General features: G+C 39.4%; 3 protein-coding genes and 1 long non-coding RNA gene across 4 annotated transcripts; 2 read left to right on the plus strand and 2 right to left on the minus strand.

Annotated features, from left to right (window-relative positions):
• The first annotated feature begins 4,716 nt into the window (after positions 1 to 4,716).
• LOC136817858 (uncharacterized protein DDB_G0280205-like) lies at positions 4,717 to 6,384 on the plus strand. Its single transcript, XM_067074191.1, has one exon. It carries the CDS (start codon positions 4,723 to 4,725, stop codon positions 6,382 to 6,384), a length of 1,662 nt encoding a protein of 553 aa, XP_066930292.1. The 5' UTR covers positions 4,717 to 4,722.
• Positions 6,385 to 6,580: 196 nt separating this feature from the next.
• On the plus strand, positions 6,581 to 7,693 carry LOC136817859 (endoglucanase F-like). The gene has a single exon (XM_067074192.1). The coding sequence runs from the start codon at positions 6,581 to 6,583 to the stop codon at positions 7,691 to 7,693; it is 1,113 nt and encodes a 370-aa protein (XP_066930293.1).
• Positions 7,694 to 9,734: 2,041 nt separating this feature from the next.
• On the minus strand, positions 9,735 to 17,548 carry LOC136817798 (uncharacterized). The gene is made up of 11 exons (XM_067074114.1): positions 16,863 to 17,548; positions 15,764 to 15,989; positions 14,660 to 14,692; positions 13,862 to 14,064; positions 13,489 to 13,633; positions 12,082 to 12,302; positions 11,602 to 11,730; positions 11,166 to 11,336; positions 10,585 to 10,725; positions 10,269 to 10,400; positions 9,735 to 10,073 (listed from the first exon to the last, which is right to left on the minus strand). Exons 2-11 carry the CDS (start codon positions 15,970 to 15,972, stop codon positions 10,030 to 10,032), a joined length of 1,428 nt encoding a protein of 475 aa, XP_066930215.1. The 5' UTR covers positions 15,973 to 15,989; positions 16,863 to 17,548; the 3' UTR covers positions 9,735 to 10,029.
• Positions 17,549 to 22,486: 4,938 nt separating this feature from the next.
• On the minus strand, positions 22,487 to 27,585 carry LOC136817799 (uncharacterized). Its single transcript, XR_010848154.1, has 3 exons — positions 27,389 to 27,585; positions 26,444 to 26,502; positions 22,487 to 22,705 (listed from the first exon to the last, which is right to left on the minus strand). It is a non-coding gene; the product is annotated as an uncharacterized lncRNA (long non-coding RNA).
• Positions 27,586 to 27,813: the final 228 nt, after the last annotated feature.

Raw genomic sequence — 27,813 nt, forward strand, 5'->3', positions numbered from 1 at the left:
ATTCATTGTTAAATTATTTATTAACCACAATCAGCGCCGAAATATATCGCCAATTTTGGGTATTTTAACGTTTTTCAGAATTTAAAGATCGGGCGAGAATTGCAGTTTTAGTACTTCCACTTTGCTTCATTGGATTTTTCGATTTGGGAGGGGTTAAGTGGCTTCCAGGCTATATTATCAGCCTTATTGGAACATTTTTGAGCTTTTAGATCCTGAGATCCTATAAGCTTAAGTTTTAAATCTAATGTCAAAACTCAGAGTTGAAGCTCTACTTCAGAACTGTACTTCAAAGCACTTAAAAAAAATCACTTGCGGTTTTAAAGTTTTGAGTGAATTCCCCTTTTTGTGCCAAATATTTCGGCGCCGATTGCCAATACCTCTATTTTATCTTTAATTCATATGAATTTTTCATTTTACATAATAATTTTGTTTATTTTTGATTCTTTTATGGGGAGAATAACAAGATAAAAATAATCATGCTAGAGTTTCATCAATTTGCCTCCTAAATACGAATTGGGAGCGGGGACTTTTCCTTTAAAAGCTGAATTTTAAAAGAAATATTTATCCTAAAACCTTCAAAAGGGTTTCTTCAAAAAAAAAATTTAAAAGAAGTTATTCAGGATATATTTTAAAGTAACTTATATTTTAAAATATCGAAGCCAACTTTTGATGATGTAAGTTAATTAACATGAATTTCATTAACATAAATGAACTTATCGGCTTTTTCCGTTAACGACGTGATTGACATTTTTTGAAGAATTTTGTAACTTAAATATTATTGTTTTGAATTATGATTACTATTCAAACACGTTAGTGGCTATGTCCTGGGCCTAGGCTTTAGAATGGTGAAGTAGGACGACTCCTTCCCTACACTAGGCAACATCGCTGGTACCCGGCATGAATGCACTATTAACTCGGCAACATCCATGGCAAAAAAGCAATAGAAGTATCGTGCAGTCTTCTCAATTTTGTTGTGCCACTGGTTACCGTGATCTTCTCTTGTAGTTCGTATTCGTGCTGACGTTTCGGGCGCTCTCGACATTAAATTTTGACAAGCCGATGATTTAAATCATAAACGTGAAGATGTTCTGCCAACCTTGATATCTGTGCCCTCAGTGAGGTGCGTAGAGAGTCGACCGGTAACGTAGTTGAAGATGTTTATGTACTTCAACCATATTGCTAATTTTACGTCACAGTGTCGGATGCTTAATCTTATGGAGACGGTATTCGTAAGATTTGTTCTAGTACCCGCTAGTCAGTCTTGTGGCCATTCGCTGAACACTCTCAATGGCATCGATGTGTTTGATGAGTCGTGGAGACCAAACAGCTTAAGCGTACTCAATAAACGATATAAAAAGAGTGTGGAGCATTTCTGGTGAAAGAAAATCAAAACTTCTGCTGATCTGACCAACGATTGAGTTGGCTTTCTTAATTTTACCAAAGATTTATTCTTCAAAATTAAATTCCTCGACGATAATCATTCCGATATCTTTTTCTTGTTCCACATACTCCAGGATTAACCCGCTGTTGTATGAATGGGCATATTTGATGTTCCAAAATTTTCCCAGTGTTAGCATGTGTCATATATCTGGTTGGAATCTCAGTAGCCAATCTTTTGTTGAAGTTTTTCGAATTTGTACTAAGAAGTTTTGGAAGCATATCCGGAACTCAATGAAGACCAAATCGGGAATTTCCCCTCTTTTCCTTGATCCAAATGATAAATCATCACTTCGTTTTACTGATGACAATAAAGTTGACATCCTACAGGATCAGTTTTGTAGTGTTTTTACGAATGAACCTGTTGGGTCACTATCTGAGTTTCCATCACGAGCAGACAAATGTAGCATTCGATGTAGCAATCAACATAGTTAGAAAGGAACTCAAAGGTTTGAATACTAATAAATCGTTAGGACCTGATGAGATTCGCCAAATCATGCTGAAAAAGCTGGTCTTTTATACAGTCGGTTCTTTACATACTATCAAATGTCCAAGTCCTTCGTAGAAAGTAAGCTACCTGATGATTGGAAGACTGCACATGTGTGCCCGATCTAAAAGAAAGGAAAAAAGAACCTTGCAGAAAATTACAGGCCCGTTAGTTTAACATCAGTTGAGTGTAGAGTAATGGAAAAGTTCCTAAAGAAACAAATAATGGAACGCCTCACGAATGAAAAATTGTTATCAATCAAACAACACGGGATCATCGACAAGCGATCGACAAAGAGCAAGGTTTCAAAGATAAAGCGAGTAAAAATCGAGTTTTAAAGTGGTTTTGACACCTACCTTATGCTCAACTGAATAGAGTCTAGAATGGTGTTTCTTTTAGTTGTTTCATGCAAGTAATACCGTTTCAGGTCCATTTTGCTCACTATTTGATTACTAGCCTGGATATCCAGGCTGTAAATTATTTCACAGTCTAGTTTTAGATATTTTATGTTCTGATTTACAGCCTGGTCTCCCTAGAGCGTTTTGCATTCTCGTATGAGAATGCAGTCCGCTTGCTTGCGCTCACTTTGCTAAAGCCGTAAGGACCAATCTACACGGCGTGGAGCATTCTGAAACAAAAATAGGATAGTCCTCCAGCTGCTAGTGAAGATAGGGCTTTCTGTTACACGAAAACATGAAAAAGAAGAAAACAGAGGCAAGTTCATTTTCCAAGAAAACATGGTTGGTCATGATAATGCATGCAAACTTTTTTATGGACTTTGGTGTAATCTTTGGATGTTTTTAATAGTTTTAGATCTTGTAAGACTGCTTTTTATTAATTTCTGTTTTGCTGCCCTGGGTTGGCTAGGAAACATGGGTTTTCACTTTCATTCTCTAGGGAGACCAAGCTCTATAATTTAAGAACTTTGTATGTTGAGGTAAATTTTGTTTTTTCTTAAATTTTGAGCTTGGATATCCAGGCTATTTGATTACTTGTGGTGTTCAAAACTGCGAGAGTAAAATGCTGATATCTCAACACAAAATCGATGCAAAGATTGCCAGACAAGTTTCCATTTTATTCTTTAAAATTGCCCCACCCACTACCAAAGTTTCGAAGCAAAAGCGAGTACAAGTCCATGAACAAGCTTGCATGCATTATCATGACCAACCATGTTTTCTTGGAAAAATGAACTTGTCTCTGTTTTCTTCTTTTTCATGTTTTCATGTAACAGAAAGCTCTATCTTCACTAGCAAGTGGAGGACTACCCTGTTTTTGCTTCAGAATTGCTCCGCGCCTAGTAGATTGGCCCTTACGGCTTTAGCGAAGTGAGCGCAAGCAAGCGGACTGCAACGCTCTAGGGAGACCAGGCTGTAAACCAGAACATAAAATATAAAAAACTAGACTGTAAAATAGTTTACAGCCTGGGTATCCAGGCTAGTCTACTCCATCCTTCCCTTTTATAGTGCATGCTCAAGAATTTGCATGCCTTTACTTTTGTCCGAAATCCGAAAGATATTCGGATTTCCGGACATTTCTTCAATATATAGCGGAAATCACATATTCCACTCATGCACATATTTTTGAGTAAGCCAAAAGCTACCTTCATTTCAGCTGTATATTTTGGTTCGTGTTGAATCTCAAAATGGAGTAGTTTACAAAATTATGTATTTCTAAATCCCATACAAAGCAAATACTCAAGTGAACTTTTTTTACTTTACGGATGGATGTTGGTTTTCGGATTTTTGTTATCATGTCATTTTTAATCAAAAGTTACAGTTCCCACCTAAAAACATATATTTGCAATCAGTGAGGTTTCAGAAAATTTTAAAATCAAAATTCTTTTTTCCATCTTCGTTTTCTTCTATTTCGGAATTTTTGGAAAGCTTTTTTTTTAAAGCTGTAAAATAATCTTTCCAAATAATAAGATATTTCTATTGATAATACCCTTTTTCACTCGAGTTGTAATGAAATATAACAAGATGTGCGGACTGGAACAGGTTGGGTGCGGTCACTGGGAAAGATTTCATACTGCCTCAAGGCAGGGGGCTAAAGAATAAAGATTGAATTTTTTAGTCGACATTATCGTACCTCATTATTGCCTAATATAAACGACATCATTGCCGCATTCGATTTCTCTTAGCTTGACTCGAAAGCAGTACCTGTTCTTTGTTGTTGTTTTTTTAATGAAATCTAATAGCACTCGTAAAAAGTTCTTTCACATCCATCAGTAAAATCAAAACGATGTGCAAATGGCTCCCGCGTACAAAATAAGGTGAGAATCGGGTTGCATTTTGAAAGCTTGAAAAAATTATCAACTTTTGAATGGTGTAAATTTCCACCAAAAATGTTAGTTTTTCGGAATGTAATTACATTAAGAAGTGAAGAAATGAAACTTCTAATTTTTATCAAATTGTCGCAAATTAAACTTTTTCATACTTTACAAAGGTATGCTATTTTTATGGTTTAGCTTATTAATGGGTTTTCTCAATAACATCTCTTTTAAATAATGTTTTAGAACCAGGGTTTAAATACCAAATTTGCAATTGCTTCCTATATCCTGTATTTTTTCGATTTTTCTGGTACACTGGATATTTGCATTGCAACATTTGCAAGACATTCAAATGACGTAACCTTGTACCAAGAACATCAATATCGTACGATTCATAACCTAGCTACCAGTCTTTTAGGCTTGACCAGTTCATTTATTACTCTAAGGGCTTTAGGTACGAAGCTGTAGACTTATTTATAAAAAACTGAAATAGATTCCAATATTCTTTGTCATTTATGAGCAAGTCAGAATGGAAAGAAATTCGAAAGCAGTTTTTTTCTTAGTTTTGCTGTCATTAGCAAAATGTTTTGGCTGTAAAAGTAACTATGGCAACTTGGAGATCAAGACAGAGCAGTCTGGTGATAATTGTGTTTACCATGTATCAATCGAACCACCAAAAGATGTATCCAGTTGGCAACTGAGAATCGAACTTGCCGATCCTTCTTTGCTGCTATCAGAGAAACATCCAAACTTAAGAATAATTAGCAATGAAGATGGAAAATCAGTGATTACTGATTCAAGCAAGGATGCTGTTTTGTTAACGAAAACTGGTCTCAATTTTGACGTTACCGGAAAGACAGGTTTATACACCTTATTTAAATGTGCCCGATTTTGTGGAATATTTAAAAATTCGGTTCGGAACACTTGTGAAACATTGGATAACAACGATGATGATAATGAAATATTTGAAATTCGAAAACGTTATAGCCGAGGACGTGGAAGAGGGAGACAAAATGGTGGAGTTAATCTTCGTGTGATTGGTGGAAGGAGAGGAAACGGTGGGCGCCCTTGGAGACAGGGCAGGCGTGGTCATGGACGTGGGCGTGGTGGGCGTTGGAATCTAATTGACTTGATTGATGGTGACGATGACGACGACGACGACGACGACGACGACGATGATGATGATGATGACGATGATGATGATAATCACCGTAGAACAACAAAGAGCTCCCGACGCCGGCGTAGACACAGGGCTACGACGTATAGACCTAGATCGACCCCAACTTCACGAAGGAGACACAGGCATTCTACAGTCAAATATACGACACACAAAAGGACAACACCTAAACCTAGGAGATCTACACCGACGAGTAGAAGAAGAGCTTCTCGGAGAACAACAAAGAGCTCCCGCCGCCAGCGTAGACACAGGGCTACGACGTATAGACCTAAATCGACCCCAACTTCACGAAGGAGACACAGCCATTCTACAGTCAAATATACGACACACAAAATGACAACACCTAAATCTGGGAGATCGACACCGACGAGTAGAAGAAGAGCCTCTCGGAGAACAACAAAGAGCTCCCGACGCCGGCGTAGACACAGGGCTACGACCAACCCAACTACGACAACGACAACGACAACGACAACGACCACGCCAACTACAACGACAACCACAACAACCACCCCAACTACGACAACGACCACACCAACTACAACAACAACCAGTCCTACTACGACAACGACCACTCCTATTACGACAATGACCACCTCAACTACGACAACGACCACCCCAACTACAACAACTACCACTCCTACTACGACAACGACCACCCCAACTACGACAACGACCACCCCAACTACAACCACTCCTACTACGACAACGACCACCCCAACTACGACAACGACCACCCCAACTACAACAACTACCACTCCTACTACGACAACAACCACCCCAACTACGACAACGACCACCCCAACTACAACTCCCTCCTATTACGACTACGACCACACCAACTACGACAACAACGACAACAACAACCCCTACTACGACAACGACCACCCCAACTACAACAACTACCACTCCTATTACGACTACGACCACACCAACTACGACAACAACGACAACAACAACCCCTACTACGACAACGTCCACCCCAACCACTACAACGACAACTCAAGCGCAATCTAAATTATGTCTATACGACTATGGTGATGTGTTACAAAAATCCTTACTTTTCTACGAAGCTCAAAGATCAGGGAAACTCCCAATAGACCAGCGTGTCACATGGAGAAAGGACTCAACCTTGAATGATGGATCCCAGGTTGGTTTTGATCTAAGTGGTGGTTATTTTGACTCTGCAAGCTATGTCAAATTTGGTTTTCCAATGGCTGCAACTGTCACCAATCTTGCATGGGGGATGTTGGAATTCAAGAAAGGCTATACCTCATCAGGACAATATGAATATGGATTGAAAGCCATCAAATGGGGAACTGATTACTTCATCAAATGTCACCCTTCTGCTAATCGATTCTTTGGACAAGTCGGCGATAAGGACCTTGATAATGGATTCTGGGGACGTCCTGAGGAAATGAATGTTGCAAGACCAGTTTATGAGATCAATGAGCAACTTCCTGGATCTGATCTTGCTGCGGAAACGGCTGCCGCTCTGGCTGTAGGATCCATTTTGTTTCTTAACAATGGTAATACTATATACGCTGACGAATGTCTACAACATGCTGAAGAATTATATTCATTTGCTAAGGAATTTAAAGGCGAATATCATAAATCAATAACCGACGCTACAGTTTACATAAGTAGTGGATTTGAAGATGAGCTAGCCTGGGCAGCACTTTGGTTATACAAGACTACTGGAGATCCAGTCTATAAGGACGACTATCAAAAATTTGTTGAAAATGCACCAAATAAGCCAACTGTATTCTCCTGGGATGATAAATGGTCAGCTGTCAAGATCCTTGCATTGCAGTTGAATTTGAATCCAGACAAATCATTCTTTGAAGACTTCAAATCGTATTTGAGTAATGCGGAATATACACCAAAAGGTCTTCTTTATGTCGATAAATATGGCTCATTAAGATATGCATCAAATCTGGCTTTCCTATCGCTTATTACTGCCAAAATTGAAGGGGCGGATATTCAATTCTTTAACCAATTCGCGACCAGTCAGATCAACTATATCCTTGGTGATACTGGTCGTAGCTTTGTTGTGGGCTTCGGTGAGAACCCACCTCAGCAACCGTTCCATAAATCCAGCTCCTGTCCATCAACCGGTTCATGCAGCCTAGATCAGCTCTTTACAAACCAACCAAATCCTCAGATTCTGTACGGTGCATTGGTTGGTGGCCCCAGTAAAACTGATCGATTCAGTGATCGAAGAGCTAATTATGAAACGAATGAAGTCAATTTGGAATTTAATGCTGGTTTTCAATCAGCTGTTAGTGGAATGGTAGAATTGTCTGACAAAGAACAATGCAAGTAGATTTTAAAAATGAAAACGCTTTTTAATGATTTTGTGGGATTTATTTATTTGGTGCTTGAATTTGAGATGAATAGGTTATATCATTTTTACTGTAAGAACCCTCCTAGATTTTTCAAAGCGGAGATACAATTATTAGTTTTTATGAAGGTGTGAAGTTCGAATATATAGTTATTATATGCTTCAATGAAGCTTCTAAAGTCTGTCCAGATATAATTGGCAGTGGAAACAAGAATGCCTGTAACTTTTGATAGTCAAATATAATTATGGAATTTTTATTTGCTTGTTTCAGAGAATCAAAAGCGCTATATTTGAGTGTATTTTTGGTTGAAAAATTCGCGATTTTTAGCGGTTAAATTTGCGATTGTAAAAATTGAGCTTTTTTTCTACTTATGCTATAACGTTCATTTTTACACCAGTGGTAGTTCAACCTTAGGTTAAGAATTTTTTTAAATTTCAAGGCGAACAGAAAAGTCCTTCGAAAGATATGGAACCCGAAATACCCCTTGGTAGCACTTTTCTGTGAAATATCGTATCTCCAACTTATTACTAAAAACGGGGGTTATGTTATCTATTTCGAACAGTGCAATTAAAAGTTGGAAAGTGTTGGTGCATTGGTTATTTCGAAACTAAGTGAGAACACAGTATAATTGTTTTTATTGAAAAGATAAGCATGAACTTATATTGCCTTTGCTATTTTTAAGGTATTAAAGAACTTTGCTAATTCCCAAAACACTAAACACAGTTTGGCTATGAGGTCATTAAAGAGATCGTAAAATGTGTTATGATCGAACAACTGTTTTATCATGTCACTGCCCCAGTTTTAGTAATAAGTTGGAGATTTGATAGGTATTTCACAGAAACGTGCTACCAAGGGGTATTTCGGGTCCGATATCTTCCGAAGGACTTTTTTGTTCGCCTTGAAATTTAACAAACTTCTAAACCTAAGGTTGAACTACCACTGGTGTAAAAATGAACGTTATAGCATAGGTAGAAAAAAGCTCAATTTTGGCAATCGCAAATTTAACCGCTAAAAATCGCGAATTTTTCAACCAAAAATACATTCAAATATAGCGCTTTTGATTCTCTGAAACAAGCAAAAAAAATTTTCCATAATTATATTTGACTATCAAAAGTTACAGGCATTCTTGTTTCCACTGCCAATTATATCTGGACAGACTTTAGTTATTCTTTTATATCAGCATAATATACAATAGGCAGACACTGTCCTGATATGAAATGTGTCTGATATGAAACGGGAACACGTATGTAAAAATAAAACTTTTAAATTTAGCATTTTCTTTCTTTCGATATCTACGACTCTGATTGTTCTCATTTTGTGCCAAGGGTTTTATCAAATTTTAGGTTCATCTTCTTATTGTTCTAAGAAAAGAGCGCATGAAATTTTCGTTAAGGTCCCCTAGTATTAAAATTTGCATTGTCTGGTCCATTTTTTATTTAACCTTATTAACCCCAACCTTTTTTGATTTTTGTAGCCCCAGGTGGGGGGGGGGGGGAGAATCAACCACTCTCGAGTATTTTTTATCTAGAAGAGCTATGACCATATAAATTGGTACTCTATAGTTCAGAAGTTATCACCATTTTAAAATTTTGAGTTTTTAGCGATTTTAGCTTGGTTTTATGTCATTTTTTTTTTCATGAAAAAAGTCATAAAAAAGTCAGAAAGTTTCAAATTGTTTCAAAAAATTTTCTCTGAGATATACACAAAAGAACACAAGCGTGGTAGATTCTACCCCCCCCCCCTTGGGCTAAACGGGTTAAATATATCATGCTAAATATATTTTTCTTCTAGGGGTGCAGTTTTGAGACAAATCAAAGTAATTACATATAGTTTATTAGGTTAATTGTCACCATTAGTTCTAAATTTATTCTACTTTGAAAAATTTAGTATAAAAGGGAAACAATAATAATATTGGTGTTATTTACAATACGATATTATATATTTTGAGAAGTATAGTAGAAAAAATAACATGGAAATTTTGAAATGAAAGATTTGGCAAAAGCATCGTGTATTTTTATATTTTCATTTGTTATGAAAAACCCCTTTTGGTCGAAAATATAGCCAGTAATTAACACAGATGCTTGATTATCCGAATTTAATAAAAGTTAAAAATCGGTCATGAGACCAAATTTACCATCCGATATTGTAGAAATAATATGAGTCTAAGTTTGATCAAGGAATAAATAGCCTGACTGTGATCAATTTAAGATAGAAATTTAGTAAAGTTTCCTCCAAAAACTAAAAACATTATTCTCTTCTTGTGCTTGAAAAAGTAAGGTCACCATGTCATGATATTGTCATTCAAATGATTCTTGGTTTATCCTTTATGCCACATATTCTCTAAAATGCTTCTCAACCAACCTGAAAAATGAAAGAATGAATGAATATTTTGATTTTGAAATTACTTTAGTCAGTGAATTGACGAAGGAACGAACGAACGAATGAACGATGTTTAATCTAAGTGAATACATTCTTCATAATTCATTAAAAAGAATGATCGAATGAATGGATGAATGAATGAGAAAAGACAAGAAAGACGAAGAAATGGATGCATACCTCTATTCGAACATCTTTGTTCCTCTCTCATGATAATTTGTTTCTTGATTTTCAAGTCTTCGATTGATTGCGTCATGTAGATCATTCTTCCACACAGTGCTTCGTAATTTCCGAAAAGTTCTGATCTTGTGCCTAAGAAAAAAAAACATTAGTTTGGATAATAAGTGGATACTAACGAAATATAAAGTTCCTGAAAATGTAATTATTGTTAGTGGATGGAAGTATGGAAAACTAAATCTAAATATTGACGACCTCGTATAGGCTTTATCAGCCAGTTTCAATCTATTTTTTTTCCAGACGGATAATAGTGTATTACCATTGTTATATGCACAATCGATGGATTTTTGAAGATTGAGACGAGCTGTTTTTGTGAGGTCAATGCTGCCTTGGATGCTATCAATGTCTGTTTGTATATCCGTTTGTGCTTGAATCAAAGCTGCAGAATCACATGCTGAATCTAAAAATTTAGATAAGAAAGATAACCAACGACGTGCAAAGAGAAATAAATACCTATTTACAAATGATATTGGCATGTCCTTGGGCCCAAATAACAGAAGTTGCATTAATACAGGATTCACTTGGAAAGACTCGTTCATTAGGAAAAAAGACCTTTTAAGCCGAGCAAGTCAGATCTAAAACTACCTTATCGGTCAAAACTTAGTCGGCCTTAATTTTAGTCAGCCTTAATTATTATTCGGCCTTAATTTTAGTCACCTAGTCAAAATTTAGTCACTAAGGGCCGACTAATAATTAACTTTTAGCCAATTCAATTTTTAGTCGGCCCAAATTTTAATCGGGACAAATTTTTAGTCGGCCCTAATTTTAGTCACCAAGCCAAAATTTAGTCACTTTAGAACAATGAATTTAAAAGAGTTTAAAATCAAACAAGAGCCATACCTTTGCAAATCAATTTAATTTTTTCAGCATCCCATTTGCCGACATTCGAGATTGACGCGTTGACGTAAGTGTTATTGACGCCGATATAAGCGACATCTCCACTTATGACGGTACTATTAACTTCGGTGACGTTCAAACAGTTACAATCTTTTTGGATGCTACAGTACATTCCTAGAGACATAATCAATGACATATTAATCCATCAATATATAAAACGTGTCTTCGGCTATATCTCATATGTATCTAACTTTTTTGAGGATGGCGGAGTGGAGTGACTAAAACGGTTAAGAACAACCTCGCAAAATCAAAGGCTGCTGATTTACCACCGTCCCTAGTCAGTCAGGATCTAAACTAACCGTCTCCATCAAAAAGGAAAGCGCCATAAATAAACTCGATGTTAATCGTGGGACGGGGGGTTATGTAATGAAAGATTTACCTGGGATTGCACCAGCGGGTAATGTTTGTAAACTTTGGGAAAACGCTGAAGAAATGGCATCCCCTGAAGGTGTAACGGCTGTGGAGAATGAAAGGTAAGTTGGTTCCGTTAATGGAGCGTTGCTGACATCTGCAAAAAAAAAAGAAGAGAAAAGAAGAAAAATTAATCATAGCGTAAGATATAAATCTTTCTTTACACACTGACAAAGCAAATTATATTTAAGGTTATCCTGAAAAAGAACAAACTCTAAAAGAACATAAGGCTTCGATGGCCAACATGTTAAGATCAAGTTAAGAACATTTTAAGGCTTTGCAGACTCGAAAACACCCAATTACTTAAGAAAATGAGCAAAAATACTCAAAAAATGGTGAAATAAGAACATATTAAAAAAATCTTTATAGGCTTGAAACTCAAAAAGTTAGAACATCCGAAGAATCTGGGAATTGGATGTTCTTGTAACAAGTGTGTAATATGTAATACCTCCTGGAGATTCAATAACAGCTCTTCTTCGTCGACGTTTACTGGTGAAGCTACCACCAGCTGTGATGATTCCATCGGCGTTGTCTGGTTTAAGCGCCGCCACCAGTATGAATTCACCGCTAGTAACTTTCTCTTTCAATTTGGGACGCGGTAAATCGCCTGGCTTGTAAGCTGGTACGAAACCAATGTATGGGATTGGTATGAAGTAAACCTCGACTAAACTGAAATGCAAAGAAAAAAAACTGGTTCCTCTTTGTGCCAAAAGTACTTGATGATATGTTTGAAATTATTAACAATAAGACTTGTAAAAAGATCTTATTCAAAGTAACTCTAGACAAAATTTCAGTAACCAAGGTAGACTGAATACTTTAATCGTAGAAATTTTAGCGAGACTAATTTTAGCTTTAGTTTTCCCTATTTTCGCTAAAATAAATCTCGCTAAAACACGCCGAATCGACAGATCGCTAAAATTTATCCAAAAAAAATCAAGATTTTCCTGACTCGCTAATATACGCTAAAATTAGTCTCGCTAAAATTTCTACGATAAAAGTAGCCAATCGTAACTTTTTATCATTATTTTCTTTTTGATGCTTTTACTGATTGGTCTATATATGTTCGTAAACCCAAGGTGGAAAGATTTCTTAGCTCCACACAAATCCTTGAAATAAGAGCACGCATGCGCTACCTTCCGATTTGGGATGGCAAATCGAATATTCCTAGGCTGATGGCATCCACTAACACATTCGTGCTCCTTATAGCTGTGGTTTTGTAGAGGTCTGCCATTCAGACTCTCCCTTGATACTTCAATTTAACGTTAATGAAAATAGTGGGGACGAGATGGAGTTTTTACAAGCTCTTATTTGATTTGGTTGGTCGTTAACCAGTAATAAAACAATTTTGTTACTTTTTCTAAAGAACGCGTCATTTTTATTACTTCAAATGACCAATTATTAAAGTATCTTATAAAAACTCCATCACATCTGAGATAGTGACCTCCAGAAATTCTTTTTAGAATAAGTTATCTGGAAGCATCATTGCGAAAACGCAAAAGTTAGTTATGACATAATTAAAAAAGCGTGATGCCATTGCACCCTTGCAAACTAAAACCAAACCTCAAGGTGTTAGTTATAGGGCTACTACACTTTGATAAGAATATACTTCTAGAACAGTCTCTCTATGAAGGTACTAAGGCCTCGAATAAATGTTACCACCCCCCCCCCCCACCTGCTCTTGGTAGGACATCCCGTTCATTTATTTTCGAAAATAATTTCCTCTATCAAAAGCTTGAGTGCTCTAAATAGTAGGTTTTAGTATATAGTTACCTTATTTTGGGAGGTTATTAGAAGTAAAACCCAGCAATTCGGGCCATCCCGTTTATTACAGTTTGAACCTTTCAGTAATACTTACACAGCGATGATACCACCGCCTCCTTGTTCCTTTGGTTTGAACATATTAAGGAAAGGTCTTGGTAGACGAAGTCGAACAGTTCCTGGTTCTTCAATAGGCTCTGCAGTAGGCTTGTTTTCTGAACTATCTGGTAACTGCAAGCCACCTATTTGAAGAATAAAAGAGACGTGAAATAATATATATTTCTTTAATTGAGTCGATGAGCTTAAAATTATTTTTCTGCCGTATACCGGTGTAAATCTGGATCTATGAGTGAAAAAGTCCGACGAAATGACAAAGGTAATAAGTATTATATTCCACAATGTTACGTAATGTTTCATGGACTTTAAACAACGTTATGTTCCAGTTAAGGGTGTTGTTATTTCTTTCATACCTTCTAATTGTTCAGCAATCTTTTCTCTCGGTGTACATTGTGTGGTGGGATCCGTCACGTTTTCACCAGATAACACAACCAGCACAAAAGCATAAGTTTTGCTCGAATCTGATGGATGAGGTAAGCCAAGTACTGCTGAACCATACTCGGTATACAATGGACATTGCAAGATTTTATAATCTAATGAATTTGCATCACTGTTCCTGTAATTTTTGTAAAAAATGGAAAAATTGATTTCTGAGATATCAGATTTCGGCAGCCCTTATCAAAAGTAAAATATGTTTCTAAAAATGATGCGAGAGAAGCGAGTACGAAAATGATTTCAAGTGTTTTTTCTTTTTTTGGGTGAAAACTGCTAATTGTGAGAAATTTGTAATCAGAGGCAACTTTTTGTGCATCTTGTTTTTCATCACCACCAAGAATATCGGCCATTGGGGGAGGGGGCATTTACCTCCCCTGACCCCCTGCTACCGCGCTTCTGTATGCGCTTAATATTAATACATATAAGATTTCCATCAGTGGACCTCTCTGTAGCTCGTGTGTTTTCATGATTACTTGACCAGCTGAGATAAATGACCCCCTCATCACGCCATCACGCTAAACTTTCTCTCTAATCACGCTTAAGAAAACGTCATGCGAAAAAAAAAATCACGCCATAACGCAAATCGTTGTGGAACTCTTATAAATCTTATCAATGTTATTGAATCATAGAAAATTCCAATTTGTTGAAATTTGTTGACGAAAAAAAATAACCTAACTAATTCGTTAAAGAAATAAGAGTAAGAATATTTAGCTTACCATTGCTTCACTGCATCTGCAGCGATATCGACCCTACAAAACGAATAGAAGTGGACAGGAAATTATAACTATTCTTGAATAACAACGTAAGGTAATGTAAAATTTTAAATTCTAGAAAACCATCAGGCTTTTTACAAAAACATTACAATAACCTTGCATCATCAATATGGCTGAATAATTAATTTTTATCATTTACGAGAAACATCTAGCTTTAAATATACCGGGTGCGCCACAAAAAACTTTCTCTCTTTAAAACTAATTTTCTCCAAATCTAAAAATTTTAAAAGAACCATTCCTACTCCATTGGAACGAAGAAGGATAGACTTAAATTTTGATAGGTCATTTAATGAATCCGGCACATTAGATCGAAAGTTATGCTCAATTGAATAAAGAAAGTTACTTTCTGAAAGTGCTTAAAAACGTTAAAAATTGACCTATCAAATTAAACAGAAGCATAATTACACGATGCACCAGTTTTTTTGCTTCAGCAATCAAAAATGATAATTAGCTGTCTAAATGACCTTTTGTTGTATAAAGGAAGGTTGAATTACATTAAAAGGAAGAAAATTCGTCGAAAAAAGCCAAAAAACCTGGTAAAATTCATAAAAATACATCAAATATGGGTTTCGAGGTGCATCCTGCCTTACATTGACTTTATCCAGTCTAGAACCAAAAATCTGTGAAAAATTTGGGTAAAGAGTACATTAAATGATTTTGATGAATATTTAAAACCCTTTCGACCCATCAGTTTCAACATTTATGTGTTTAATTACTGAAAAATGCTCTTGATCGTGTAAAGGCTATTGCGATTGCCAAATTTAAAATAACAATTTGATAGGTCAATTTGTAACGTTTTCGGGCACTTTCTGAAAGTAACTTTTTTATTCAATTGAGCATAACTTTTGATCTAAAGAACCGAATTAGATAAATGACCCATCAAAATTTAAGTTTATATTTCTTCTTTCCAATGGAATAGGCATGGTTCTTTTAAAAATTTTATATTTCAAGCAAATCAGTTTCAAAGAGAGAAACTTTTTTGTGGCGCACCCGGTAGTAGGAAATGATGAGGATTTAACTGTATAAATAAAAAAAATTTTATTTTACCATGAAATATTTGCAACAGGGACATTGTCTAAGATTACGTAATATTTCAATACGTTTGGGTCGGCGAGCGTCACGGCCCGACGACGCCGAGAGGGTGCACCTGCGGTTGTTTGATCAGAGAATTTTTCAATAAGTGGTTTAGCCGAGTTTGTTGATTCAGTTGTGCTCGACAGAGACACGGCACTGGTTACCACCCGTACAGTGTTCATAGAGTTTCCAACAGCCTCTGTAAATAAAGGAAAAAAAGGAGGTAAATATATTGTACAAACGCAAGTTTCTCAATGTAAATGATTCTATTAATTATTAATTATTAATATCAACATCTTTAAGTACTCTAAAAACATAAAAAACATGATAAGAATACAAACAACCAAAGCGTGAAACCTAACAGCATGCTAAAAAACGCCATTTAAAAATGAAAAATGCTTGCAAATGCTACCTACCTACCTACGCCTACCTAGCACTTGTAGACTGCAAATATTAAACAATACGCTAAATTTTATCTTAGCAAATCAAGTGAGTCCATTTTTAAAATATTCGAGAATGCTCTAGGAGTTTATAACTACTTTCGTTTTCGAATTTCTTTCCGCACCGACCGCCACCGCGAAAGCTAATTGTAATACTTTCGCTATGCGAATTTAAAAATAAGCCAAATCAATTAAATTCAACCCATAAAAGAAAAGAAAAAACATAACAAAGTTTGAGTAGAGCTATAATGTATACGGAGACAAAGACTTGAGACGGTCCAATGCAAGTCGCAAAAAACAAACAGCCTTTCCCAAGCCAGGGTAAAAGGCACTCAAAGGATTGATCGATCAACTTTCTAAGTAACATCATCCTTCAAAGAGGAAACGACTCTTTGTAGTTTTGTAGATCTGACCACTGATAAGAGAAAACATTTTAATTTCATTTCTCTCAGTTGTGCTTAGATTTTACAGCCTATCGATTTGGCTCAATCTTTTCCGTTTCTAATCTATCTACTTGACATTTGATAATCTCACCTCAAACTTTAGCTTACAAAGAAATCCATGCACGAAAAACACGACTAATTTGTTAAAATTTGCATACTTAAACCAATAAACGAAATATATTAACTTACGATTATTATCAAGGACAGGATTACTCTCATAAATGTTTTCAGTTGTAGTTGTAGGGCCTGTTGTTGTTGGAGCGGCCGTTGTTGTTGGAGCAGCCGTTGTTACTGGAGCAGCCGTTGTTACTGGAGCGGCAGTTGTTACTGGAGCGGCAGTTGTTACTGGAGCGGCAGTTGTTACTGGAGCAGCCGTTGTTACTGGAGCAGCCGTTGTTACTGGAGCGGCAGTTGTTACTGGAGCGGCAGTTGTTACTGGAGCAGCGGTTGTTACTGGAGCGGCAGTTGTTACTGGAGCGGCAGTTGTTACTGGAGCAGCCGTTGTTACTGGAGCAGCCGTTGTTACTGGCGCGGCAGTTGTTACTGGAGCAGCCGTTGTTACTGGAGCAGCCGTTGTTACTGGAGCAGCAGTTGTTACTGGAGCGGCAGTTGTTACTGGCGCGGCAGTTGTTACTGGAGCGGCAGTTGTTACTGGAGCGGCAGTTGTTACTGGAGCGGCAGTTGTTACTGGAGCGGACGTTGTTACTGGCGCGGCAGTTGTTACTGGAGCAGCCGTTGTTACTGGAGCAGCCGTTGTCACTGGAGCAGCAGTTGTTACTGGAGCGGCAGTTGTTACTGGCGCGGCAGTTGTTACTGGAGCGGCAGTTGTTACTGGAGCGGCAGTTGTTACTGGAGCAGCCGTTGTTACTGGAGCGGCCGTTTACTGGAGCGGCCGTTGTTACTGGAGCGGCAGTTGGTTACTGGAGCGGCAGTTGTTACTGGCGCGGCAGTTGTTTACTGGAGCGGCAGTTGTTACTGGAGCAGCCGTTGTTACTGGAGCAGCCGTTGTTTACTGGAGCGGCAGTCGTTACTGGAGCGGCAGTCGTTACTGGAGAGCGTTGTTACTGGAGCAGCCGTTGTTACTGGAGCGGCCGTTGTTACTGGAGCGGCCGTTGTTACTGGAGCGGCAGTTGTTACTGGAGCAGCCGTTGTTACTGGAGCGGCAGTTGTTACTGGAGCAGCCGTTGTTACTGGAGCAGCCGTTGTTACTGGAGCGGCAGTTGTTACTGGAGCAGCCGTTGTTACTGGAGCGGCAGTTGTTACTGGAGCGGCAGTTGTTACTGGAGCGGCAGTTGTTACTGGAGCGGCAGTTGTTACTGGAGCGGCAGTTGTTACTGGAGCAGCCGTTGTTACTGGAGCGGCAGTTGTTACTGGAGCGGCAGTTGTTACTGGAGCAGCCGTTGTTACTGGAGCGGCAGTTGTTACTGGAGCGGCAGTTGTTTACTGGAGCAGGCATTTGTTACTGGAGCGGCCGTTGTTACTGGAGCGGCCGTTGTTACTGGAGCAGCAGTTGTTACTGGAGCGGCAGTTGTTACTGGAGCGCGGAGTTGTTACTGGAGCAGCCGTTGTTACTGGAGCGGCAGTTGTTACTGGAGCAGCCGTGTTACTGGCGGCAGTTGTTACTGGAGCAGCCGTTTGTTACTGGAGCGGCAGTTGTTACTGGAGCAGCCGTTGTTACTGGAGCAGCCGTTGTTACTGGAGCGGCAGTTGTTACTGGAGCGGCAGTTGTTACTGGAGCAGCCGTTGTTACTGGAGCGGCAGTTGTTACTGGAGCAGCCGTTGTTACTGGAGCAGCCGTTGTTACTGGAGCGGCAGTTGTTACTGGAGCGGCAGTTGTTACTGGAGCAGCCGTTGTTACTGGAGCGGCAGTTGTTACTGGAGCAGCCGTTGTTACTGGAGCAGCCGTTGTTACTGGAGCGGCAGTTGTTTACTGGAGCAGCCGTTGTTTTGGACAGTTGTTACTGGAGCGGCAGTTGTTACTGGAGCGGCCGTTGTTACTGGAGCTGCAGTTGTTACTGGAGCGGCAGTTGTTACTGGAGCGGCAGTTGTTACTGGAGCAGCCGTTGTTACTGGAGCGGCAGTTGTTACTGGAGCGGCAGTTTGTTACTGGAGCAGCCGTTGTTACTGGAGCGGCAGTTGTTACTGGAGCAGCCGTTTTACTGGAGCAAGCCGTTGTTACTGGAGCAGCCGTTGTTTACTGGAGCAGCCGTTTTACTGGAGCTTGTTACTGGAGCGGCAGTTGTTACTGGAGCAGCCGTTGTTACTGGAGCGGCCGTTGTTACTGGAGCAGCCGTTGTTACTGGAGCGGCAGTTGTTACTGGAGCAGCAGTTGTTACTGGAGCGGCAGTTGTTACTGGAGCAGCCGTTGTTACTGGAGCGGCAGTTGTTACTGGAGCAGGTTTGTTACTGGAGCGGCAGTTGTTACTGGAGCAGCCGTTGTTACTGGAGCTTGTTACAGTTGTTACTGGAGCAGCCGTTGTTACTGGAGCAGGAGCGGCAGTTGTTACTGGAGCAGCAGTTGTTACTGGAGCGGCAGTTGTTACTGGAGCAGCCGTTGTTACTGGAGCGGCAGTTGTTACTGGAGCGGCCGTTGTTACTGGAGCAGCCGTTGTTACTGGAGCGGCAGTTGTTACTGGAGCAGCCGTTGTTACTGGAGCAGTTGTTAGCAGCCGTTGTTACTGGAGCGCAGCAGTTGTTACTGGAGCGGCAGTTGTTACTGGAGCGGGAGCCGTTGTTACTGGAGCGGCAGTTGTTACTGGAGCAGCCGTTGTTACTGGAGCGGCAGTTGTTACTTGTTACTGGAGCAGCCGTTGTTACTGGAGCGGCCGTTGTTACTGGAGCAGCCGTTGTTACTGGAGCAGCCGTTGTTACTGGAGCGCAGTTGTTACTGGAGCAGCCGTTGTTACTGGAGCGGCAGTTGTTACTGGAGCAGCCGTTGTTACTGGAGCGGCAGTTGTTACTGGAGCAGCCGTTGTTACTGGAGCTGCAGTTGTTACTGGAGCTGGCGGCAGTTGTTACGTTGTTACTGGAGCAGCCGTTGTTACTGGAGCGGCAGTTGTTACTGGAGCGGCAGTTGTTACTGGAGCAGCCGTTGTTACTGGCGCGGCAGTTGTTACTGGAGGCAGCGTTGTTACTGGAGCAGCCGTTGTTACTGGAGCAGCCGTTGTTACTGGAGCAGCGTTGTTACTGGAGCGGCAGTTGTTACTGGAGCAGCCCGTTGTTACTGAGCAGCGTGTTTACTGGAGCGGGCCGTTGTTACTGGAGCAGCCGTTGTTACTGGAGCAGGCCGTTGTTACTGGAGCAGCCGTTGTTACTGGAGCGGCAGTTGTTACTGGAGCGGCAGTTGTTACTGGAGCGGCAGTTGTTACTGGAGCGGCAGTTGTTACTGGAGCGGTTGTTACTGGAGCAGCAGTTGTTACTGGAGCAGCAGTTGTTACTGGAGCGGCAGTTGTTACTGGAGCGGCAGTTGTTACTGGAGCGGCAGTTGTTACTGGAGCTGCGTTGTTTACTGGAGCAGCCTTTTTTACTGGCGGCAGTTGTTACTGGAGCAGCCGTTGTTACTGGAGCAGCCGTTGTTACTGGAGCGGCAGTTGTTACTGGAGCAGCGTTGTTACTGGAGCAGCCGTTGTTTACTGGAGCGGCAGTTGTTACTGGAGCAGCCGTTGTTACTGGAGCAGCCGTTGTTACTGGAGCGGCCGTTGTTTACTGGAGCAGCCGTTGTTACTGGAGCGGCAGTTGTTACTGGAGCAGCCGTTGTTACTGGAGCAGCCGTTGTTACTGGAGCGGCAGTTGTTGTTTACTGGAGCAGCCGTTGTTACTGGAGCTGGTTGTTACTGGAGCAGCCGTTGTTACTGGAGCGGCAGTTGTTACTGGAGCAGCCGTTGTTACTGGAGCAGCCGTTGTTACTGGAGCGGCAGTTGTTACTGGAGCGGCCGTTGTTACTGGAGCGGCAGTTGTTACTGGAGCGGCAGTTGTTACTGGAGCAGCCGTTGTTACTGGAGCGGCAGTTGTTACTGGAGCGGCCGTTGTTACTGGAGCAGCAGTTGTTACTGGAGCAGTTGTTACTGGAGCGCAGTTGTTACTGGCGCGGCAGTTGTTACTGGAGCAGCCGTTGTTACTGGAGCGGCAGTTGTTACTGGAGCAGCCGTTGTTACTGGAGCAGCAGTTTGTTACTGGAGCGGCAGTTGTTACTGGAGCAGCCGTTGTTACTGGAGCAGCCGTTTGTTACTGGAGCGGCAGTTGTTACTGGAGCGGCAGTTGTTACTGGAGCGCAGTTGTTACTGGAGCGGCAGTTGTTACTGGAGCGGCAGTGTTACTGGAGCGGCAGTTGTTACTGGAGCGGCCGTTGTTACTGGAGCGGCCGTTGTTACTGGAGCAGCCGTTGTTACTGGAGCAGCAGTTGTTACTGGAGCGGCAGTTGTTACTGGAGCAGCCGTTGTTACTGGAGCAGCCGTTGTTACTGGAGCAGCCGTTGTTACTGGAGCGGCCGTTGTTACTGGAGCAGCCGTTGTTACTGGAGCGGCAGTTGTTACTGGAGCAGCCGTTGTTACTGGAGCAGCTGTTGTTACTGGAGCAGCCGTTGTTACTGGAGCGGCAGTTGTTACTGGAGCGGCAGTTGTTACTGGAGCGGCAGTTGTTACTGGAGCAGGGCAGTTGTTACTGGAGCGGCCGTTGTTACTGGAGCTTACTGTTTGTTACTGGAGCGGCAGTTGTTACTGGAGCACCGTTGTTACTGGAGCAGCCGTTGTTACTGGAGCAGTTGTTACTGGAGCAGCCGTTGTTACTGGAGCAGCCGTTGTTACTGGAGCGGCAGTTGTTACTGGAGCAGCCGTTGTTACTGGAGCAGCCGTTGTTACTGGAGCGGCCGTTGTTACTGGAGCGGCAGTTGTTACTGGAGCTGCAGTTGTTACTGGAGCGGCAGTTGTTACTGGAGCGGCAGTTGTTACTGGAGCAGCCGTTGTTACTGGAGCGGCAGTTGTTACTGGAGCAGCCGTTGTTACTGGAGCGGCAGTTGTTACTGGAGCAGCCGTTGTTACTGGAGCAGCCGTTGTTACTGGAGCAGCCGTTGTTACTGGAGCAGCCGTTGTTACTGGAGAGGGCAGTTGTTACTGGAGCGGCAGTTGTTACTGGAGCAGCCGTTGTTACTGGAGCAGCCGTTGTTACTGGAGCAGCCGTTGTTACTGGAGCGGCAGCGTTGTTACTGGAGCGGCAGTTGTTACTGGAGCCGTGTTACTGGAGCGGCAGTTGTTACTGGAGCGGCAGTTGTTATGGAGCAGCCGTTGTTATGGAGCGCGTGTTACTGGAGCAGCCGTTGTTACTGGAGCAGCCGTTGTTACTGGAGCAGCCGTTGTTACTTGGAGCGCAGCCGTTGTTACTGGAGCAGCAGTTGTTACTGGAGCAGCGGTTGTTACTGGAGCGGCAGTTGTTACTGGAGCGGCAGTTGTTACTGGAGCAGCCGTTGTTACTGGAGCAGCCGTTGTTACTGGAGCGGCAGTTGTTACTGGAGCAGCCGTTGTTACTGGAGCGGCAGTTGTTACTGGAGCAGCCGTTGTTACTGGAGCGGCAGTTGTTACTGGAGTGGCAGTTGTTACTGGAGCAGCCGTTGTTACTGGAGCGGCAGTTGTTACTGGAGCAGCCGTTGTTTACTGGAGCAGCCGTTGTTACTGGAGCGGCAGTGTTACTGGAGCAGTTGTTACTGGAGCAGCCGTTGTTACTGGAGCAGCCGTTTGTTACTGGAGCAGCCGTTGTTACTGGCGCAGCGTTGTTTACTGGAGCGGCAGTTGTTACTGGAGCGGCCGTTGTTACTGGAGCGGCAGTTGTTACTGGAGCGGCAGTTGTTACTGGAGCGGCAGTTGTTACTGGAGCAGCAGTTGTTACTGGAGCGGCAGTTGTTACTGGAGCAGCCGTTGTTACTGGAGCGGCAGTTGTTACTGGAGCAGCCGTTGTTACTGGAGCGACTGGTCTCACTGTTGCAGTCACCACGATTAACAAAAATATGAACATCTTTCTTATCTGGTACTTCATGATGTTCTCTGAAAATGCAGAACATGAAATTAATACAATAATAAAACGAATTTAAATGAGAAAACCCGGCAAAGGCACTCTTATTTTATAGTAGGTTGATTGACACATTCGATTAAACATTAACCCTATTCGTACTAGGGGGGGGCTCTTTCTGTTTCGAGGTCAAACTATTGCTAATAGCTCCTGAAATAATAGAGCTTTTGCCGTGAAATTTTCTGTAAATTCTTAACTTTTATTTAGCTTCAAAATAAAAAAAAATTTGACACATAAATATTTTCACACCTTGAGCATGATGACATTTCTGACAGTAAGGTGTCACAAAAATTGACACTTTTCCAATACAAATTTATTTTCATTGTCAAATATATCGTTTAAACCGTAATTTATTGAATATTTAGGATAAAATAAGCATTTCAAACTCAGGCAACTTTTTTCTAAAGCCTCTGTTAGAATGCAATAGCTATTTATAAGAACAAAGGAAATTTTCGGTTTTTGCTCACTTTGGGCACGATGAGTGACTTCATCAAAAAATTTTTTTGTCAAAATTTACCTTAAGTCACAAGGATCTTGTGTGCCAAATTTCATCCAAAAAGACCCACTAGATCAAAAGTTAAGGGGTGGTACAGGAAAAGCCCCCCCCTAGTTCTGAACCGCCCCTAAAAGCCTAGTTTGAATAGGGTTAAATGTTTTGTTTTTAAATAAGAGTAATATCGTTTGTGTACTCGTCAATCTTAATTACAAGCTTTTTCACATTAGATTGACAAGGTTGTGGAGCAATATTGGTCAGAAAGAGGAAAAGAAAACTATTTTTTTGCTTATATCAGCATAACAATAGGCAAACACTGTCCTGGTATGAAACATGTGTCTGATATAATGAAACGGGAATATTTATGCAAAAAATAAAACCCCTGCCTTCAACACGAAATAGTTTGGCAGGTTCGATTTTCTACCGCCAATGATGGGGGGGCAATAATGGCCGCAAAGGTTTGTCTTTTGTTGCTTATGGGTAAAGACTACATCATAAATAATACACATTTTTTTTATAAAAACAAACTTTATAAGAACATAATGCTTCGATGGCCAAAATATTAAGAACAAGTTAAGAACATTTTTAGGCTTAATACTCAATAAGTTAAGAACATCCGAAGGCTTCAAACATTTTGGATATTCCTAAAAAAAAACGTGTAAAATTTGATAGTGTAATTTAGAACTTCGTAAAAGAGCTCTGTTACCGTCTCTATTTGCTAGAATAACACCCGTTATCTCACGTATCAGAGGAAGAGATTTATAATAGTAATTTTATTGTCCTGTAACGACCGTTGCACTCCTTCGGATGTTTCTGACGTACTTGCTCTATTATCTTAAATCCACCATTTATTCGCATAGCTATTGAATAGGCCCAAAATTTGTGTAGAAGAGCAGATTTTTATGACACTGTAATTATCTATTCATGATATTAAACAGATATTCAATACGTAAATATTATTGAGATTTATTAACCCGAGGTGATGTAATAATTGACGAGGCAGAGCCGAGTTGAATATACATTACCGAATAACCCAATAACGAACGAAAACCTATTGAATATATGTTTTATTATATACCTAGAGACAAAAACAAAACATAAATTATGTAAATAGTCGAACGAATAAAACACTCATAAATAAAACACAATAATCGAACGTTCGAATGTTTTCTTTTTTAATGATTTTCTTAATTACTTTTTGAGTCATAAAATTTGTTCATGAAATTGACAATAGATATATTTCAATAAATTTCTTTGATAAACAACAAGAGCAACAAAAAAATCAAACTTTGAAAGCAATATTTGAAAAAAAGTTCTACCGTTGTATAATAGCCGTGGTATATCAGGAATTATTCAATGGCTGTTTTTGCCTACAGGTATATTATAAAAAAAGATAATTACAGTGTCATCAAAATATGTTCTCCTACACAAATTTTGCTCCCCTCTTGTCTACGATACTGTCACATTTAATAAAATTCGATCGAAATACACCTTTTAGCCGCCAATTGCCTCGCGGGCATATTTTTGTCCGCTTTATCCCACTAAAACCGTCCCAGTCCTTTTTTCGCACCTATAGACAATAGATAAAAGGTGTCAAAAAGAATTTGATCGAGTTTAGGGGGATAATTAAATAATTAGGCGGCACGCGACTACGGTCGAAAAGATGTATTGCCTGGCCGGGATTCCGCCTCCAGGGTCTATAAAGCTCAGTGATTATAACTAATTTATACTACCTTGAAATTGAAATTGACAGCTCATTATTGTTAAAATTCACTTATTCTTATAAAAAGAGTTCTTCTTATGTTAGAGAATGGTAGCAAAAAAAAAACGACCGCAGCGCAGCTTTTTTATTTTATAAGACTTTATAAGAATGTTCATGATGGAAATGACCGAAAAATTAAGAATATCACCATCACAGAATTTGGCAGCGAAACCTAAGAATGCCATTTATAGAGCATTTTTTAACTATAAATTGCTAATTATCCCCCAGTTAGACTCAATTATTTCACAAAAGTGCAATTTTATGCTCCACAGGTGTGTATTTCTTGATAAATCTAGGTTGAATCTCTATGGTTTAATCTTGATTCTAGCCTAAGAATTTTCCCTTAAAATTTAAGAAATGATGAAATGGAAAAACACCATTCTTATGAAAAAAGCGTGTAAGTGATTTAATTAGAAGGACGCCAATAAGAACATTTTAGGCTCGGATTGTCAAAAAAATAATCACATGCAGGCTCAGCCCATACCAAAAAATACAAAAAACAAAAACATGTAACTTATTTCTGACTAACCCGGTATCACCTTAAAGGGCTACATACACTACGCTATACTTTGTGTCAGACAATATATTACTGAGTGCCGGCAACATATTATATTGAAAATGTGTCTATAATATAAAGTGTGGTACTTAGTTGGCGTGATAACCCACTTAGCGTGAATTTCGACTTTGGACACTAATTGAACAAATGGAGGGGTATCTTTTTTAGTGGCTTATAGAGAATAAATTAAAAATAAAACTCCAGCATAGCAGTTAGGGTGAAAAATGCAGATTTTCGCAATATTTTTTTTTTCTATTTTTCATTTTACTTCACTGTTGAGTGTGATATTTTCATTTGAGTTTTCTCAAGCGAACTGGGTAAGACTATCGCCATTTGGGTAAATTTAAAGCGATTTTTAAACCGTCATAAATAAAAAACAAAAATAACTGAGTGCCAGACCCAGTAAAATATATTGGCATTAAAAATAAATGGGAATCTTTATAAACTCACGCCAACTGGGCACGCATTCTATTATCAGCTCTTGGCAACGTTTCAACAATAAAGGATTGTCTACAGAAAGAAAATCCTTTTTTTTATAATTTTGTTTCTGTCAATTATGGTCCACAAATCATATTGGTGAATATTGTGTAGTCTAAAGAGCCCCTGATACATTCGTGTACCATAGGTGTTACTACAAAAATAACATGGGATTCACTCCTTCGATTTGCTTAATTCATGTCTGAATTATTTGCTTAGCATGCTACAAACCCGGTGGAACAACCGTAACTGAAGGCTCAAAATGAGATTCGCTAGGAATTTGAGAAAAGAATCTCAATTGCGCAAAAGTGGGGAGGCTTGAGTCTCCCCAGTCTTCCCAGTCTCCTCGCTCCCGCCGGGCCTATGCTAGACTAGAACACCATAGAATATTTATTGGATAATAAAGAACCGTGAAAATATCATACCTGATTTTAAGAAGGCTTAGTTAACAATTGGGTTTGTATCGTCTTCAAGATTGTGAAACCTAAACCAGAAAGAAAATACAGACAGAATTATTATCATTTTAAGCGTAATTGCAAAATAAAGAATATTTTAATAATTTTACGCTTATCTTTTTTTCTTTTTTTTTAATACAGTATAAGCAAATGGTAGGAAATACGTTGATTTGATGTCACTTTAAGTCTTAAAATAAAACTTTACTTCCATTTAAAGTCTTAAGTAAAAATTTAACTGTATGTAAGAATATTTTAAGCAATCTTGGTGCCAGGCAAGCGAGGAATTAAACCTTCTTCACTTTGAAAATCTTTAGATTTAAAATTGTTAAATGACTCCAAAATATAGCTGATAGAATCATAAATTCTAAAACCTTTACCATAATCATAATGAGCTTGAAATTTAGGAAAGTTAGTTAGCCTCTCTTAAGCCAAAAAAAACGAGAAAAAAATCCTTTTGTAAATTAGATTTTTAAGTTTTCAAAAGTTATGAAAAATAGGATTCTCGAGATAGTACTGGATAGTAAACCAAAAAATACACAAGCATAGAAAACGGTGCGAGTTTTCTCCAGGCGGTCAAACCCTTTTGCTGAAATCATCCTCAATAAACGACTTCTTGTCACCAGCCTTACGGTGGTAGCGTTGGGGGTAAGCGTTAAAATCTCGGACATTTATGGCAATTAAAATAATTTTTCGGACATTCAGACATTTTGACCACCCCTAATTTAGTCATCCCAGAACCAATTTACTTAAAAACCTAAGTTTAAAATAAATTTCATGCACAACTTAATATTTTGATACCTTATAATTGGTACCTGTTTGAATCGGGAAAACATTTTAGATGGTCTAAGGAGATTGTATATTACCAAGATTAAAACTGAGTGCCAGAACATTAAGAAGTAAATAAGCACTAAGTACCTTGTATTTGGTTCAAGTCTTTTCCCAAAAACAAGACTTCTTTGAAGGTCAAATATTTCTATTACACCGTTAACAAAAAAACAAAACAAAAAAACCCAAGCCAAGTCCCTCTTAACAGGAACGAAACACCCTACTAATGTCGGACGTGAAAATTTTATCGGGATTTCAAATTCAAAAAAACCATCACACGAACAAAATGACTCATTGCTCAATCAAGAAAAAATCCTTATTAGTAATCAGTATTAATTGTTCTATTTAGATTTTGTTTTTTTTCTTCATATTTGTCTTAAAAGAGAATAGATGTAAAGAATTGGTTTTTGATTGACTGATGCTTCGATTTTAAAAGACGGTTTTAATGTAATTAAATTCTTTTCAAGATAGGTTTACTTTATCATAAGTTAATGAGAGGTATTAAAATTCGTAGA

This window comes from Clytia hemisphaerica, unplaced genomic scaffold (genome assembly GCF_902728285.1).
Source record: "Clytia hemisphaerica strain Z4C2 unplaced genomic scaffold, Clytia hemisphaerica genome assembly, whole genome shotgun sequence".
NCBI classification, from domain to species: Eukaryota; Metazoa; Cnidaria; class Hydrozoa; order Leptothecata; family Clytiidae; genus Clytia; species Clytia hemisphaerica.

Excerpts from the sequence above, each read along its gene's own strand:
- LOC136817858 (XM_067074191.1), top strand. The coding sequence starts at position 4,723 with ATGGAAAGAAATTCGAAAGCAGTTTTTTTCTTAGTTTTGCTGTCATTA.
- LOC136817859 (XM_067074192.1), top strand. The coding sequence starts at position 6,581 with ATGGCTGCAACTGTCACCAATCTTGCATGGGGGATGTTGGAATTCAAG.
- LOC136817798 (XM_067074114.1), bottom strand. The coding sequence starts at position 15,972 with ATGAACACTGTACGGGTGGTAACCAGTGCCGTGTCTCTGTCGAGCACA. Across the intron at positions 12,303-13,488 it reads GGCGGTGGTATCATCGCTGT|TTTAGTCGAGGTTTACTTCA; the intron begins GTAAGTATTACT and ends TTTGCATTTCAG. Across the intron at positions 11,731-12,081 it reads TGTTATTGAATCTCCAGGAG|ATGTCAGCAACGCTCCATTA; the intron begins GTATTACATATT and ends TTTTTTTTGCAG.